General features: G+C 45.2%; 1 protein-coding gene and 1 pseudogene across 1 annotated transcript in view; one reads left to right on the top strand and one right to left on the bottom strand.

The window, feature by feature from the left end:
- TERB2 (telomere repeat binding bouquet formation protein 2) overlaps positions 1-15,892 on the top strand; it is a 61,491-nt gene extending 45,599 nt beyond the window's left edge. The window contains exon 7 of the mRNA XM_077471325.1: positions 14,637-15,892. Coding sequence (XP_077327451.1) covers positions 14,637-14,728 — 92 coding nt within the window. The 3' untranslated portion in view covers positions 14,729-15,892. The remainder of the gene's footprint in view (positions 1-14,636) is intronic.
- On the bottom strand, positions 8,740-8,824 carry LOC143964634 (U2 spliceosomal RNA; annotated as a pseudogene).
- Positions 15,893-16,729: the final 837 nt, after the last annotated feature.

Genomic DNA, 16,729 nt, shown 5'->3' with positions numbered 1-16,729 from the left:
TTCAGATCCCCCATGTAACGCTAAGCGTAAAGAACAATAATTTGAGTCAATTAGGGCAATAACAAGGTACCGTAGAGATCCAGTGTCTTCCAGGAAGCCCACCCATATAAACAATCCGGAGGTGCCCCCAATGAGCTCATCCAGTGCATGCATGAGATGTCAGCGGTTCACTGGATTGCCATACAGCTCCCCTCATGGCGGGACTCCCTATGCTACAGTGGTACGCCAAGCTGGGTCAGGGGAGACAGCGTCCCGGGCCGTCCAGTGTCTGCCCCAGAGTCCCACGGGTCTGAACATATGGGGAATGGCTCCAAGGAGGGCTCTAGGACCAGGTCTGCCAAAAAGGAGATGGCTGCCACCACCTCTGCCCAGACATACCCACCCGCAGCCGCAGCGAGGAACCCCTCTGCACAGGTGGCATAGAAAACATAGGTCCTGCCCGACATGGACAGGCCGGGGCCACTGGGCTGCCAGCAAGGGGAAGAGCCGGTTCAGAGGGCAGGCAAATGTAGGCAAGAACAACGATGGGAGCATGCCAGGGGGGGCTCTTCTGTGGGGCCGGCCGACAGCGGGCAAATGGGGAGCAGCAACAACAAAGCATCCACTGGGGTTGTGCAAGAGGGCTAGGGAAGGAGGGGTAAATAGGAGCACACACGGCATGGCAGTGGGACAACAAGGGCACACAGACCTACTCACGCCTCCTGGGGTCCATCTTGAGAGAGGGAACGGGGTTGTCGGCCAGTTCTCATCGGCCTCTGAGGTTGTGGAGCGGAGGCTCTTCCTGTGTTCGGGTGGCCCGGCGCACGCGGGAGGTATCCCAGCCAATCCGGAAGAACAATCGGCTCCGCGCCGGGGAAGACAAAGAGCTCAGGCAGAGCTTCTGGTGAGCGCAAGAGAAATGTCTTCTGATCCTTGATGAAAGTGACCCCAGCGATAGGTCGCACCATGTCTTCTGGCCAGGTCCAGGAGGGGCCTCAAGAGGGCTCTGTGGGGGAAGGTGAGTCTAGAGATGTCTGGTAGGAGCTTGATGGAGGCACCATTAAACTCAAGCTCGGCCACTTCCCAGGCCCTACGGGCTATGGCCTCCTTGTGGATGTAGTGGTGCAACCTACAAATCACATCTCGCGGTCTTGAAGGATCAGGTGAGCGAGGACCGAGGGCTCTATGCACCCTATCCACTTCAATCCGGTCCGGCAGCTGCTAACCCGCAATCCTTTTAAAGATGTCCGTGACTGTGGCAAGTAAGTCCACAGGACCCGTGGCCTCTGGCAGGCCTCGGTGCCGCAGGTTGTTCCTGCGACTCCGGTCTTCCATCTCCTCCATCCACAGCTGAAGGTCCACCGCGGACAGTGCCTGGGCTCCCTGGCGAGTTTCCGGGGTCACCACCCTCCACTCCAAGGCAGAGAGGGAAGTCTCCCCAGTGGATAGCCCGGTGTGTTCAGAGAGGCCACCTCCTGAGCAACTGCGTTGAGTTCTTTCTTATGTGCAGCCTCCACTCTCCCCACCAGCGCCTCTATGTCAGCCTTGGTCGGCAAAGCATGCAGAATGGCTCGCAGCTGCTCATCCGCCCGATACAGGAGCGGGGGCTGTGACCCATGTCCCCGACCTGACACTACAGTCGTCGAGGGAATGGGGTATAATATTGGGCTCTGCGAACCCTCCGATGGTGCCATACCTCCCAGGTCCGGGGCCGGCGAGATAGCCCCACGCGGGTCCACCATCTTGGATCCAGAGGAGCTGGGTTGCGATCGCCTGAAGAGTCTCTGTATATCACCCGCCGCTGGCATGATGTTGGCCGGGCTGGTCTACTGCCTATTCCTCCGATTGCTCCGCTTCTTGGATGAGAGCATATTGTTAAAGAGAGCTGTTTGTGCCAGGATAGGCGGAAGGTGGCCGGGAGCTCAGCAGCAGCACAGCTCTACTTGGCCATGTCCAGACCACGCCCCCAGAGAGTAGATTCTAAATGGAGAAAACTGATCTGGCAGTTTTCTCCAGATTTTGCTATTGCTGGATGGGACTCTGTAGTTTGGAGATCCCCAAGAGTCGTGGGTGGGACGGGATCTCCAACCGTGTCTGGGTCTTGAGGTTAGCCAGTAGCGTGTGTGCCCAGGTGCCCACAGCCCATATAACGAGGGGCTGGTGAGAGCAGAAGGGGAAGAAAGGTGGAGCTGGAGCAGTGGCTGCTAGTAAGAGAGGCTCTGTGTGAAGATAGATGCTGTGTGCGTTAAGAAGTTCAAAGCTGTGTGCATTGAAGGGCTTAAAGCTCTGTGTGTCCAAGGGGCTTAAAGCTGTGTGCATCCGAGGAGCTCAAAGCTGTATGCGTTGAAGGGCTTGAAGCTATGTGCATCCAAGGAGCCCAACGCTGTGTGCGGGCAAACGACATAGGCAGGCCATACATGGGTCGAATTTCAAAAGAATTTTCTTTAAAAAATCATATCTAAGAATTTCTGTTCATATTTCTTACCATTAGTGGACTGCAGCAACAGTCAATTTTTGTGCGGCATTCAATTTTGAGTAATCGGACAATTTTTTGAAAAACAAACGATTTTCTAATCAATGATGGGAGAATTGTGCAAGAAATGTAATTGAAAAAGAAACGAAAAAAAACACATTTCCACAAACGGGCACTGACTGGCACCATTATATAACATGATGCCCAGCAATGCCACCCATCAGTGCCACCAGTGTCCATCTGTGCCCACCTATGAGTAACCATCAGTGCCACCTATGAGTGCCCATCAGTGCCGCATACCAGTGCTGACTATCAGTGCCCATCAGTGCCGCCTTATCAGTAACCGTCAGTGCATCCATATCAGCGCCCGTCATTGTAGAAGAAAACTTACTTATTTACAAAAAATGTTAACAGAAACAAAGAAAACGTGTTTTTTTTTCAAAATTTCTGGTCTTTTTTTATTTGTTGCGCAAAAAATACAAACCACAAAGGTGATCAAATACCACTAAAAGAAATCTCTATTTGTGGGAACAAAATGATAAAAAATTTGTTTGGGTACAGTGTTGTATGACCGCGCAATTGTCATTCAAATTGCGACAGCGCTGAAAGCTAAATGCAGTGTCAAGAATTGTGGCACATGCAAGTGTGGATGGCAGAGTCCACCAGTTGAAGCAGTTCATCAACTGTGGGACGGATCATGTGGTATATGGCATCATATACCGGACATCTTGCCCTATGAGAATGCAGATCCCTTCTGAATCTTCACTCTCGAGAGTTTAACCCCCGAGGGGCTCAAAGAAGACTCAGAGATCCACAATTGCATTCGATCACTTAATATTTTAGGTATGGAATATGGGTTCCTCCCTTTTATTATTTATTCCCCCCGTCCCCTTTCCCAACCCCCCCTCCCACATCCCCTTTCCTTCCTTTTCTCCCTCCTCTCTACTAGTATACATAATTTCTCCTGCAAATTTGTGTATGTATACATGTGTGTCTTTTTATGTGTATATATTTACATGTATTTTGTGATTTTTTTATGTATTTTAATGACAGTTGCTTGTATTTTATATGTACTATTATTGATACTGTAAACGTCATTAAGGATACCCATTCAATTTTATGACTGATGTTTTACTATTTTGAAACTTAAATTTAACATTTTTGTCAGATTTATTACTGTTGTTGTGCTGCACATACCTACTAGTCATTAGTCATAGTATATTCTTGTGTGCTACCAAGCATACTATATACGTGAGGGATTGGTTTTATTTATAGTGCTTGGTGCAGCATCTGTTCACCTCCTTCAGCAATTTCCATAATTGGGTGCTGTAGTGCCTTTCAAGCACTCATGCAGTTCTAGATGTTTATTTTCTTGTATGTTATCCACAGATTTACCTACTTTTTAGACTTTATCTAATGGCAGCACACGTACACATACAGTTGCAATAAAAAGTATGTGAACCCCCTTGGAATGATATAGATTGGTCATAAAATGTGATTTGATCTTCATCGAAATCACAATCTGCTTAAACTAATAACACACAAATAATTAAATGTTACAATGTTTTTAACACACCATGTAAACATTCACAGTGCAGGTGGAAAACGTATGTGAACCGCTAGACGAATGAGATCTCCAAGAGCTAATTGGAGTGAGGTGTCACCCAACTGGAGTCCAATCAATGAGATGAGATTGGAGGTGTTGGTTACAGCTGCCCTACACTATAAAAAACACACACCAGTTGAATGATGCCTCGCACAAAAGAGCTCTCAGAAGACCTACGATTAAGATTTGGTTGACTTGCATAAAGCTGGAAAGGTTTATAAAAGTAGCTCCAAAAGCCTTGCTGTTCATCAGTCCACGGTAAGACAAATTGTCTATAAATGGAGAAAGTTCAGCACTGCTGCTACTGTCCCTAGGAGTGGGCGTCCTGTAAAGATGACTGCAAGAGCACAGCGCAGACTTCTTAATGAGGTGAAGAATCCTAGAGTGTCAGCTAAAGACTTGCAAAAATCTCTGGCATGTGCTAACATCCCTGTTAGCGAATCTACGATACGTAAAACACTAAACAAGAATGGATTTCATGGGAGGATACTACAGAAGAAGCCACTGCTGTCCAAAAAAAACATTGCTACATGTTTACAGTTTGCACAAGAGCACTTGGATGTTCCACAGCAGTACTGGCAAAATATTCTGTGGACAGATGAAACCAAAACTGAGTTGTTTGGAAGAAACACACAACACTATGTGTGGAGAAAAAGAGGCACAGAACACCAACATCAAAACCTGTTGAAGTATGGTGGTGGGGGCATCATGGTTTGGGGCTGCTTTGCTGCGTCAGAGCCTGGACGGATTGCTATCATCGAAGGAAAAATGAATTTCCAAGTTTATCAAGACATTTTGCAGGAGAACTTAAGGCCATCTGTCCACCAGCTGAAGCTCAACAGAAGATGGGTGTTGCAACAGGACAACGACCCAAAGCATAGAAGTAAAGCAACAACAAAATTGCTTAAATAGAAGAAAACATGCCTTCTGGTGTGGCCCAGTCAGAGTCCTAACCTCAACCCGATTGAGATGCTGTGGCATGACCTCAAGAAAGCGATTCACACCAGACATACCAAGAATATTGTTGAACTGAAACAGTTCTGTAAAGAGGAATGGTCAAGAATTACTCCTGACCATTGTGCATGTCTGATCTGCAACTACAGGAAACGTTTGGTTGAAGTTATTGCTGCCAAAGGAGGTTCAACCAGTTATTAAATCCCAGGGTTCACATACTTTTTCCACCTGCACTGTGAATGTTTACATGGTGTGTTCAATAAAAACTTGGTAACATTAACATTTTTGTGTGTTATTAGTTTAAGCAGACTGTGATCGTCTATTGGTGTGACTTCGATGAAGATCAGATCACATTTTATGACCAATTTTCATTCCAAAAGGGTTCACATACTTTTTACTGCAACTGTATATATACATGTACATGTATGGGTAATCTAGTAATCCATAATTTAGTCTATCAATTTGCACCTTTGCATTAACATATTATTCAATTCTTGGCCTATAGGGGTCGAGTATCCCGTTCCCTGTGCTACCTTTGGTGGCAGCCTGTATATCTGTTTAACACTTGACAGTAGTTCACTTTAGTATTGCCTATCTATGGGAATACATATTGTCTGTCTTTGGCCTCTATAGTTTTGTCTACATCAAAATGGCGGTGATCTATTATTGCCGCTGACGTCATCTACGAGTGTCGGATGACACACAGGAAGTGACGCCAGGTCCATTCTGTAGTCTGGAACGCAAACGCAGTGTAGTGTGTTCCAGACATAGAAATAGACTAGGGGAGCAGTCTTTTCTATGAGGATATGTATGAACATGATGGCATGGTACCGGCTATACTATGATTGGCAACTAGGGGAGCAGCTTGTACTATGGGAGAATATATGGGCACGAAGGTATAGTCCTGACTACTCCATGATCAGTAAGACTGGCTACCCTTAATGGTGCTATGGTTCTTGACATTTTGGCCCCTGAGACTTTTTAGCCCATCTGACTTCGATTGTTATTCGAAATCTACCGGTTTAATTGCACACATTGCATGCTTTGTATGTAGTGTGTGTAGTAAGGGTTGAGTCATGTTTCCCCAGTGGGCAGTCTACACTAGGTCTGGGCCACCCACTGAGGGGAAAAAAGGGGGGAGGGGCCTCAAATCTTAGATAGACTGATTGAGGGTGCATACATGGGGACTGCTGAAGGAGGGTACACCGCTGAGCTCTGAGGAAGAGGGGTTTCCCCTCGAAACGCATCAGCTGGCAGTGGTCCTGTGATTTCCTCTGTGGCCTTTGGAGGGCATTGTTTGTTTTAGACTGTATGTTGCTTTTTGTTGACTATTTATATTGCAAATTCTACAGTTGTTTGTGAGTAGTTTTTCTTTTTTATCACTTTTATTAAATATATCCAAAGGATAATGCACAAGGGTGGTGCACCCCTTCTTTTCTTTTTATATCTTTGACAATGTGACTAATACTGACCTGCATAGCTCATTGTTGAGTTAACGGGGAAGATGAAACATGTGTCTGACAGTGCTCCAGGGGAGCAACAGGCTGTGATGATGGGTACCTCCAAGGAAGTGGAGGTCTCTTCAAAGGTCTCAAACTGCAGTGGATGAGCCCCTCCATGTCTCAGACAAGGGAAATGTCCCTAACTAAAAAAGTCACATTTAGACTTGGGAGGTATAGAAATGACAAACTTTACTTGAAATGCTGGAGCTGGTAAAAACTCACTCGCTGTACACTTAGGTGTCTCCACCGCAGTCAGACCAGGTGGTGCTGCGTAGTACCAATGGGTGGAGCCAGGTGGTACAGGCCATGCTGGGAAACCTTGATCAAGAATAGTATTGGTGGGACCGATGCTTATTAACAGTGTGGCAAATGGTCTTGAGGTTCTCTGAGAGGGTGCTTCCAGTTACTGGTTTGGCTAGAAGGTGCTCAGAACAGTTGAAAACATCAGAGGTCTCTCTGTCTGATGTGGTGACTAAGAACACTCCTGCTGCTGCGGTCCAAGTTGTGGCTGAGCAGTGGTCAATAGAGGGCATTGATTGTGTTGGAAAGTATGACATTGAAATGTTTGATCTGCCAATGGTTTGTACTGCAAACAATGGTTTAGTTGCCATGGTAACCAGAAAAATGTTTTTGAACCTTACAGACCTATAGTGAAGGGTAAAACTGATGTACGTAAGTTGAAAGGAAGGATTAGGGAAAGCAGAGTTCTCCCAAGAAAAAGAATAAGCCCAGGGACCCCAAGGGAAGAGAAAGTAGGCTGAATATAGGGAAATATAGGACCCTCTTAAGATCCCAGGTGGGACGTACCTGGAAGCACACAACTGAAAAAAAAGAGTTGGGCCTACGTGGCCGACGGCCAGCACAGAGGTGTCCCAACTGCAATGGTGGGTGCATGTGGTCCTCCTTCCGGATTATAAAAAAAAAGGGTGGGGGTGTATGTGGCAGAGCAAGGCTTGGCCCCTATAGAAAGGGATTGAAAATGGGCACAGTTTGTATGTCTGACTGCAAAACTACAGAGAGTAGATTCTAAATGCATAAAAGTGCTCTGGCAGTTTTCTCCAGATTTTGCTATTGCCAGATGGGACTCTGTTTGGAGATCCCTAAGAGTCTTGGGTGGGACGGGATCTCCAACCCTGTGTCTGAGTCTTAATTTTTTATTTTTTTTAAAAAGCCCATGGCGTGCAAAACACTTCCACCCGGTGCATAAAAAAAGTGCACACACATAAAGAGTGAAACACTAAAAAGTGCAGACGGGTGTCTGATGTCCTCCACAAGGAAGGACCATACCCTGATCCCCCGTGGGCGTTAGGCTCCAGACAGGGACTGAGGTACCAGACTCATCAGTGGTCTCCCAGCCGAAGCCAGGAGACCTCCTTTCCCCCCGGGAGGACTGCCGAAACAGAACCTCCTAGGTACTTGGTACTATGGGGCTTCCCCGAAGGTAGGCCCCCCAATGGAGGTTGGACCAAGCCAGAAGGCCTATGTCCGCCCTCCCACAAGACGTTCAGGATTGGTCCGAGGACTGACACCCTACTAATCAAAACGTGAAGTGACAAACGTGACTCACACAACACAAATAAAATAAATAAAAAGTGAGGAAAGGGATAGTGAAGAGGAGAGTGAAAAGGTGGCCATTGTGCAATACAATGACCAGGCCCTCCGGCCAGGAATCCGGCCAGGAAAAAATTCCTCTGGTCCTAGCCAAAAGTCCGGGCCCTAGAGGCAGGTGTAAAAAAGCGTGTATCTGGTGAGGTGACCTAGGTGCCGAATATCAAAGTGCAAAGCACAGTGAACATAAGGCACCCCTGGACTGCCACTCCAGGGGCACATCACCATGGGCTTTTCAACAGAAGCATCCCGACCTCCCAGCCCAGACCACGACAGCCCACACCCCAGCCAGAAAGGCATATAGATCCAGGAGCTTGGTGAGACCCTTTGCCATCAGGTCAAACCCTCACTCCCATCACTCCTACCTAATTACATTCGGAAGGTACAGGCCGCCCCCCTGCTGGAACAGGAGAACAAACGTTCCCTTCCAAAAAACTGACTGGAGCTAAAGATGCCACAATCCAAGCCAGAAGGCCAGAGTCCCCTCCCCTGGCGCCGACCAATGGTTCTCCATCCCCATCAGAAGGCTTCCCTTTTGGCTACGAACCGCTCCAGGTCACCTTTACACCAACAGGCTTTGCATAGCAACCGCCACCCCTGCTCCACCTCGCCGTAGAACAGGGACAGAAGCAAGCGCCACCTATTGGTAACTGATAAGAACAGATACTACACTTTATCTTAGCCAAAAGGCCGAGAAGCGATCTTAAGGATAGCCAGCAAGTGCACACAGCCCATATAACGAGGGGCTGGTGTGAGAAGAAGGGGGGGGTGGAGTTGGAGCAGTGGCTGCTAGTGAGAGAGGCTCTGTGTGAAGATAGAGGCTGTGTGCATTGAAGGGCTTAAAGCTGTGTGCGTCCAAGTAGCCCAAAGCTTTGTGCATCCAAGCAGCTTGTTTGAGGGGCCAGTACCTAATAGCAGCAGTACTGCTGAAGAGTAGACCGGTGGGCTAGCATTTTCATTTGGATTTTGTGTATTTAACTGAAGCTTGAACCCCCTGTGTGGGGAAATCCTAAATGGACTTGTGTTTTTGTTTTTCCATTTTAACCGATCGCGCCCGCCCTATAGCCGAAATACGGCTGTAGAGCGGACGCTAACTGCCGGGAGGCCGTTCCTAAACGGCCTCCTGTTTACTTCCGCAATGCGCGCTCCCGCGAGCGTGCATCGGGGAAGTTCTGTGCTGGCCATGTCCCTCGGACACAGCCAGTCACAGATCGCTGTAAACGGCCAATCACAGCAGCCATTTACAGTGCGATCGGCGTGTCCAATGTGAGATGATCTCATATGTAAACATATGAGATCATCTCTCAGCGCCGCTCTCCCTCCTCACACTGTCAGCGTGTGAGAAGGGAGAGAACAACGGCTGCAGCGGCCGTAAGTTAAAAAAAAAAAAAAAAAAAGGAAAAAAAAAGTGCCATCCTCGCTCCTCGCCCAGTGCCACCTGCCCCCAGTGCCACCTGTTAGTGCTATCTGTCCCCAGTGCCATCTGTCATCAGTGCCACATAGTGCCATCTGTTGTCAGTGTCACGTGTCATCAATGCCACCTATCAGTGCCATCTGTCATCAGTGTCACGCGTCATCGGTGCCACGTATTAGTGCCATCTGTCATCAGTGCCATCTGTCATCAGTGCCACGTATCAATGCCATCTGTCATCAGTGCCACGTGTCATTGTCCTGGTGCTCCAGGGCCTTCAAACGTGTAATAGGTAGTCAACAAGTTAGATGTGTAATTTATGCTCCTAGAACATTTGACGGCGCTCCCTGCATGTTGGGCCTCTCTATGTGGCCAGGCTGTGAAAAAGTCCCACACATGTGGTATCGTAATACTCAGGAGGAGTAGCAGAATTTTTTTGGGGGTGTCATTTGTGGTATACACATGCCACGTGAGAGAAATAACCTATTACAATGACAATTTTGTGGGGGGGGGGGGGATCTTAATTTTGCAAAGAATTGTGGGAAAAAATGACAACATCAAAAACCTCAATATGCCTCTTACTAAATACATTGGAATGTCTACTTTCCAAAAAGGGGTCATTTAGGGGGTATTTGTACTTTCCTGACTTGTTCGGGTCGCAAGAAGTGAGATAGTCCACCAGTACATCAGATGTGATCAATATTGTGCGATTCGCACCACAGCTTGTAGACTCTCGAACATTCTCAAAGACCAAATAATATCCACTAATTTGGGTTATTTTTACCAAAGATATGTAGCAGTATAAATTGTGGCCAAAATTTATGACGAAAAATTAATAATTTGCATAATTTTGTCACAGAAACAAAGAAATATGCGTTTTTTTTCAACATTTTCGGTCTTTTTTCATTTATAGCACAAAAAATAAAAACCCCAGAGGTGATCAAATACCACCAAAATAAAGCTCTATTTGTGGGAAAAAAAGGACAAAAAATTAATTTGGGTACAGTGTTGCATGACTGAGTAATTGTCATTCAAAATGTGAGAGCACCGAAAGCTGAAAATTGGTCTGGGCAGGAAGGGTGTTTAAGTGCCCAGTAGGCAAGTGGTTAATAAACGTGGGCTACCAGGCCCTTAACTATAAATGCCTGTCTGATGTGGACTCGCTGCACAAAAATGCATCTATCAACTTGAGCTTACGACCCCTCATGTCACACAGGGACATGAGATATAGCAGAGAAGACAAACCACAGAAAATAATTGAATGATATAGTGCAGGGGGTCTCCAAACTTTCTATACAAAAGGGCCAGTTTACTGTCCTTCAGACTTTACGGGGGCCAGACTGTGGTCATCAGGAGTAGAAAATGCATCAGCATTGCTTGGAGTAAACCATGGCTCATTTCTGGTGTCAGTGATTAGAATTGTGCCCTACCATTTGTGTCATTGGGAGGAATTGTGCCCCATTGTTGGTGTCATTGGATCCATTTTTGATGTCATTGGGAGGAACTGTGCCCCATCTTTGGGAATTGTGCTCCATCTTTGGTGTCTTGAGAGGAATTGTGCCCCATCTTGGTGTCAGTGAACGAAATAGTGCCCCAAGAGACAAATAAAAGCAAGCAAAGGGCTGCATCTGGCCCCCCAGGCCGCAGTTTGGAGACCAGTGGTATAGTGTTATAAATAAAATATGTATTAGAAATGCAATAATACAATGCAGCTGACATCAAAGTTGTGAAGGACATCATCTTTTCCACATGGGGAAGCAAAGAGGGGAGGGAAGAGAAAAAGGGGTTGGGGCAAAGTATCGTTGGTGGGAGAGGGCAAAAAGAAAGTTTCTGGGATTGCCCACTGTAAAAGCTTTCATTTGAATTGCTGGGTTCCCGGGGCACCATTTATGTCACACAGTCCTGCCTCCCGGCATTGGACTGTGGCGGGACTGTGTGACGTGAGCAGGGCCGGGTGAGGAGGTGGGACTGTGTGGCGTGAGCGGCGCCGGTTTCCTTTTAGAAAGCCACTACCATCAGAATATGTAACGTAAGTGACGTTGCAGCACGGCCATCTTGATACACCCACACTCATCCCCAGTAAGCCTACAGTCAGAAGGCAGCAAGCGGACATCTTTTTACACCCACTGAAATCTTGCATCTCACACTTCATTTTACCAGTAAACTGAGCTTATATAATCAAATACAGTATTTGAAAGTCCGTGTGGCTGTTTTGATGTTGAATTTTAAAATCATCGGCAAGCCTGCTGATCTCACGGGTTTGCTAATCTGACAGAACATGGCTGCTTTTAAAATTCAACATTAAAACAGTTCGACGGATTTATAAATACTGTATTTCACTACATAAGCTCAGTTTACTGGTAAAAATAGGAGTAAAATGCAAGACTCCGGTGGGTGTAAAAAGATGTCTGCTTGGTGACTCCAGACTGTAGGCTTACTGCGAACAAATGCGGTTGTACCAAGATGGCCACGATGGAACATCACTAAGGTTACATTTTCTGATGGGTAGCAGCTTTCTGATAGAACACCGTAACCCTCTGATGATCGACCAGCTCGACTCTTCCTCTCCTTTCTTCCCCTGGCTGGGAAAACAGCTTCCGTTCAGTTGAAATTTTTTTGCTAAACAAATAAAAAAAGACCGCATTAAAAAAAAAAAAAATAAAAAAAAAGCTTTTGTTTCGATTATAAAATTTTGTAAAAAAATCGTTTTTTTACTTCACTGATGGGCACTGATAAGCTGCACTGACGGGCACTAATAAGGCAGCACCGATGAGGTGGCACTGATAGGCGACACTGGGCACTGAACGGCTGCACTGATGGGTACAATTATGGGTGGCACCAATAGGCAGCAGTGATGGGTGGCACTGATTGCATTGAGGCATCACTGATGGCACTGGCAGGTAATAAGAATGGCCAATTATTGGCATATCCCTGGTGGTCTAGGGAGGCATACCTGTTGGGGTTCCTTTGTGGGCATCCCTGGGGGATCCTAGTGGCATCCCTTGTGGTCCTGGGCGGGCATCCGTGGGGGGGAGGGGCTTCGCTGATAAACAATCAGAACAGACCCCCACTTCAGGAGAGCCGTCAATCGTCTCTCCTCTACTGGTGCCTGTCAGACGCGAGCGAGGAAAAGCAGTTAAACGCTTTTCCTCGTCATATGACACCCAGTCAGGATAACTGAACCACTTCCCGACAGTCATTCTGCTATAGGCCCAGGCGGGAAGTGGTTAAATGATAATATTTTTTTTCAATTTCACATTGGTGATTTAGTGTGGAAAGAGTATCTCTAATAATGGGAGCATCCATGGTGTTTCACGGTTTGACCATATTAAATTTAGCCACAGGGAGAAAGTGGACCAGCAATACTGTCAGGGTCAGGCTCATAAATCAGTAGCTAAAGTAGTAGAGAGGAGCTTCCATCGACCAGCAGGTCACCCTGATGAATGACACAGGCTCACCCAAGGACTAATGGGTATTCACTAGAGCTCCTGATAGTGGAGATGGGTTTTCCTGCATGTTAGTATGAAGTCACGGACCTCAGGATCACCCCACCAGGAAGTGAGCAATCTGGGGTCCAGCAGCAGGTATAGCAGGTAGGGATCAAGCAGAAACTGTCAGAAAACAAGCCAAAGGTCAGTAACAAGTGGTTGCAGGTTGGGATCAAGCAGAAACATAGTCATGGAACTAGCCAAAGGTCAGTAAAAAATGGTAGCAAAGATTCGGATGGCAACAGGAATGGCAAAAGTGAGATATTGGCTGGAGAGAACACAATCTGGCAAACAAGAAGTGCAAAGGCCTGGCATAAATGGGAAGTCAATAGGAAGAGCAAAGGGTTCAAGAGAAACAAGACCCAAGGCAAGGTTGTCTAAGGAATCAGGCAGGGAGCTGTCCAGCATCTCAGGTGACTCAGCAAGAAGAAAAACTGTCTCCCAGACACAGCAGAGGTTGTAGGTTTAGAACTGGGCCCTGACAGCTACTCTTGTGTTTGGGGAAAAATGTTAAAGTCTGACACAAAGCAATGTAAGGGAAGTAAGATGTGCTATTTTTGAGCGTAGGAGATCAGAAATCAGGGGTATAAGGGTGAAAAGGTATCGGTCACAAGAGAGGAAATTAAAAAGACAAGATGGCGAGTCCATGCAGGGATCTATCGCCAACCATTCCTGGAGTCAGCACCTCATGTGCGAACCCTGTAAACAAGCAAGTCAGGGAGACCATATTTTGTCGAAGAGGGGTTGTTTGTCTCGCAAGACACCAACCCTTTTTTCATTTAGCATTATCCACATGAGTTTATGCTATATTAAGACTATGTCTATAACTGGGCTTTTCCAAGTGGTTGCAATAGCAATTTTGGCCGCCAAGAACATGAAGTATATTAAAGTCTGTGTGTCCCGGGACATTTTCGATTGGTTTATTTGGTAGGGCAACACTTGCATCTTTGGTAAAACTGAAAAAATAATAGAATGTACCCTCATCCAAAAGCAGCGCACTTTAGGACAAGTCCACCATACGTGTAGAAACGTACCTATTTGGCCATATACCCTGAAGCAAGAGGCCAATGAGACCGGATACATTTTGCAGTTTCACTTTTTTGTTATTTGCACAGCCATTTATCAAACACATATTTTAAGCAAAAAATACACTAAAATAAATTTTAGTGTCAACAAAATATTATACTCAATTATTTTTGGTGGAATATAAACAATGTGGTTGCATTGAGTAAATATCAAACATGTCAAGCCCTAAAATTGCATGAACCTGTGAAATCACAAATGATGGTACCCAAAATTCTCCCTAGGTGAAGTTTTAAAAGCCATTATGGGTTATCAGTTTAGAGTTAACCTTAAATTGTGGCCCTAGAATTATTGCTATTGCTCTGATGTTAGTGACAATACTTCCCACGTGTAGCGCACGTTATGTTTTCATACATGTGTGTCCAACACTGCTTGTTTGCACTGGAGTTTGTATTAGGGGTGACATGGGTATCTTTACATTTTATATTTATTTTATTTTTTTAAACACTTTTTAATTTCTTTATTTACCTGCATTGCCATCAAGAGGGAAGGGGTGTTTCTCATTATATTAAGTCGATATTATCTCTTATAGGGTATATTTCCATTGATCAACTGAAGAAATTCCAAGGAGATCTGCATGATTTTACACCGGACTCCTCAGAATATTTAGTTTATTGTATTTAAGCTCCAAGTTACAAATTTTAAAACGAATAAAAATGTGTTGACTGTTATGTTACCATATGTTTATAATATTTTTGCATTGGATTTCTGTACAAAAATGTAAAAATATGATCAAACTAATAACAGTTTTGTTCTTTTGGATTACTGAGAAATTCTTGTTTCTCTAAATTAAAAATTCAACACAGAGTGAGACTATCTTAAAAACAGCCAAGCCAGATGAATACGTACCCCACAATTCTGTCCATTGCCTCTAATGTTTGTTTACATCCTGTCAGAAGATCTTTATTTTACTAGCTGCACCAGCAAACTATCTTCCCGTAGGTACCCACGAGGCCATTTTGCCATGCAACTCCTGCTTTTAAGAGACGGTCTTAAAAAAAAAAAATCCTGTGAAAAGTGGGCGAGAATAAAGGAGTACATGGACTAGGAGCTTGAATCGCTAAAGGGGCCTCGGCTGGCCACTTAATTAATCATTGCTGGCAAGATGAAGTTGGTCACAGTGAGAAAATTTGTCCTTTTAGGACGCAGGAGTTTAACAGACATTTTTTCTGAAAGTCTTGTTCTAACCGTAAACAGATAATATCTGTGATCATGGATTCCGACAGCCGCTTTGTAAGCCTTGTGGCAACATTTTGTCCTAAATAAATGCAGTGTGCTACAGGGTGCTTTTGACTGACAGGTGCAGTTTCTCACAGACAACATTTGCTTTTACGTACATTGACACCCTTTATTCTTGCATTTCTGTGCTGCCTTGTTGAAAAACAAAGCCTCGTGATTCTAATGACTTTGTTACCAGTTGAGTCTGCCAGTAGAACCAGTATTTTCCCAACTACTTTAAATGCCACTGTTGCAGGGTAGCTTTGCCTATTAGAGATATAGGAAGTCCCAGCATCAGCTGCTTAACGGTAGGAGGAGCTGTCAATCAATCAGCAGGATAAATAGAAAACATGGCAGCCTACTACATTTATGCGCAAACATTCACTAGACATAGTGTGTAAATACAAAAAGGTAGACAATGTGGCTCTCCAAAAGTGACAAAAAAAATAAATGAAATGTGAGAAAATTCATGTAATAAGAATATCGTATGGATATAAATCTATATGTATGTGAATAAACTGAAATTCAAGATAAACGTTCAAAAGATGAATAAATCAAAATTCAAAAGGATTCTTGACTGTGCAGCATGAAAATAAATCCTGTGCATGGAAAAAGTCTCACACTTCTCCCAGAGATAGCAAACTTGATCATGTATATATATAAAAAAAAAAGATAAGGTTGGCACGCTTACCGGACTTGTATACTATACAGTATAGGAGTCAAATAGACATTCATGGGGTAAAACCTCAACGGGGTTCAGTCCAACTATGATCTGAGTGTAAACCACTTCCAGTATTAGAGGAGAGGTTCCAACATCAGAAGACGGACTCCATGAGATTATTTATATATATATATATATATATATATATATATATATATATATACACACACACACACACACACACCACGGCCAACAGTCTTTATGTAGCAGATGGATATGTGGACAGTTCAGATAATTCACAGTCACTTTTCTCTTAGCGTACACCTTCCACCAAAGTAAATGCAATTATCCACCTCGTAAAGCGCACACACCCCTCTGGGGTTCACCAGACGCCGCTAGAAATAAAGCCTTGTATCTGTGTCCAAACACCGCTCTGTGCTGACACCCCACTTATCCAGAAGGTCCACTGGTATAGGTACTCCGATTGTATCATAAAACACAAGGATAGATGGAAGTGTGCTGTTCCTTGCAGACACTGTATTCCACCACGCTCTGCCTTCTACCCGGGAGTGTAATACAGTGTCTGCAAGGAACAGCACACTTCCAGCGGACGGCTGGAGATGGTGATAGCGCCCTCTATTGTATTTCTTTATGCTTGTTGATTGCATTTTAAATGTAAGCAGCTAGGATTAAGGGGGGCTTCTGCTGTATGGGTATGTTGCATTATAATAAACAGGATTACGCTA

Source organism: Lithobates pipiens, unplaced genomic scaffold (assembly GCF_037356315.1).
Source record: "Lithobates pipiens isolate NorthernLeopardFrog02 unplaced genomic scaffold, aLitPip1_a1.2 Scaffold_8, whole genome shotgun sequence".
NCBI classification, from domain to species: domain Eukaryota; kingdom Metazoa; phylum Chordata; class Amphibia; order Anura; family Ranidae; genus Lithobates; species Lithobates pipiens.
This window is presented reverse-complemented; position numbering and strand designations above follow the sequence as displayed.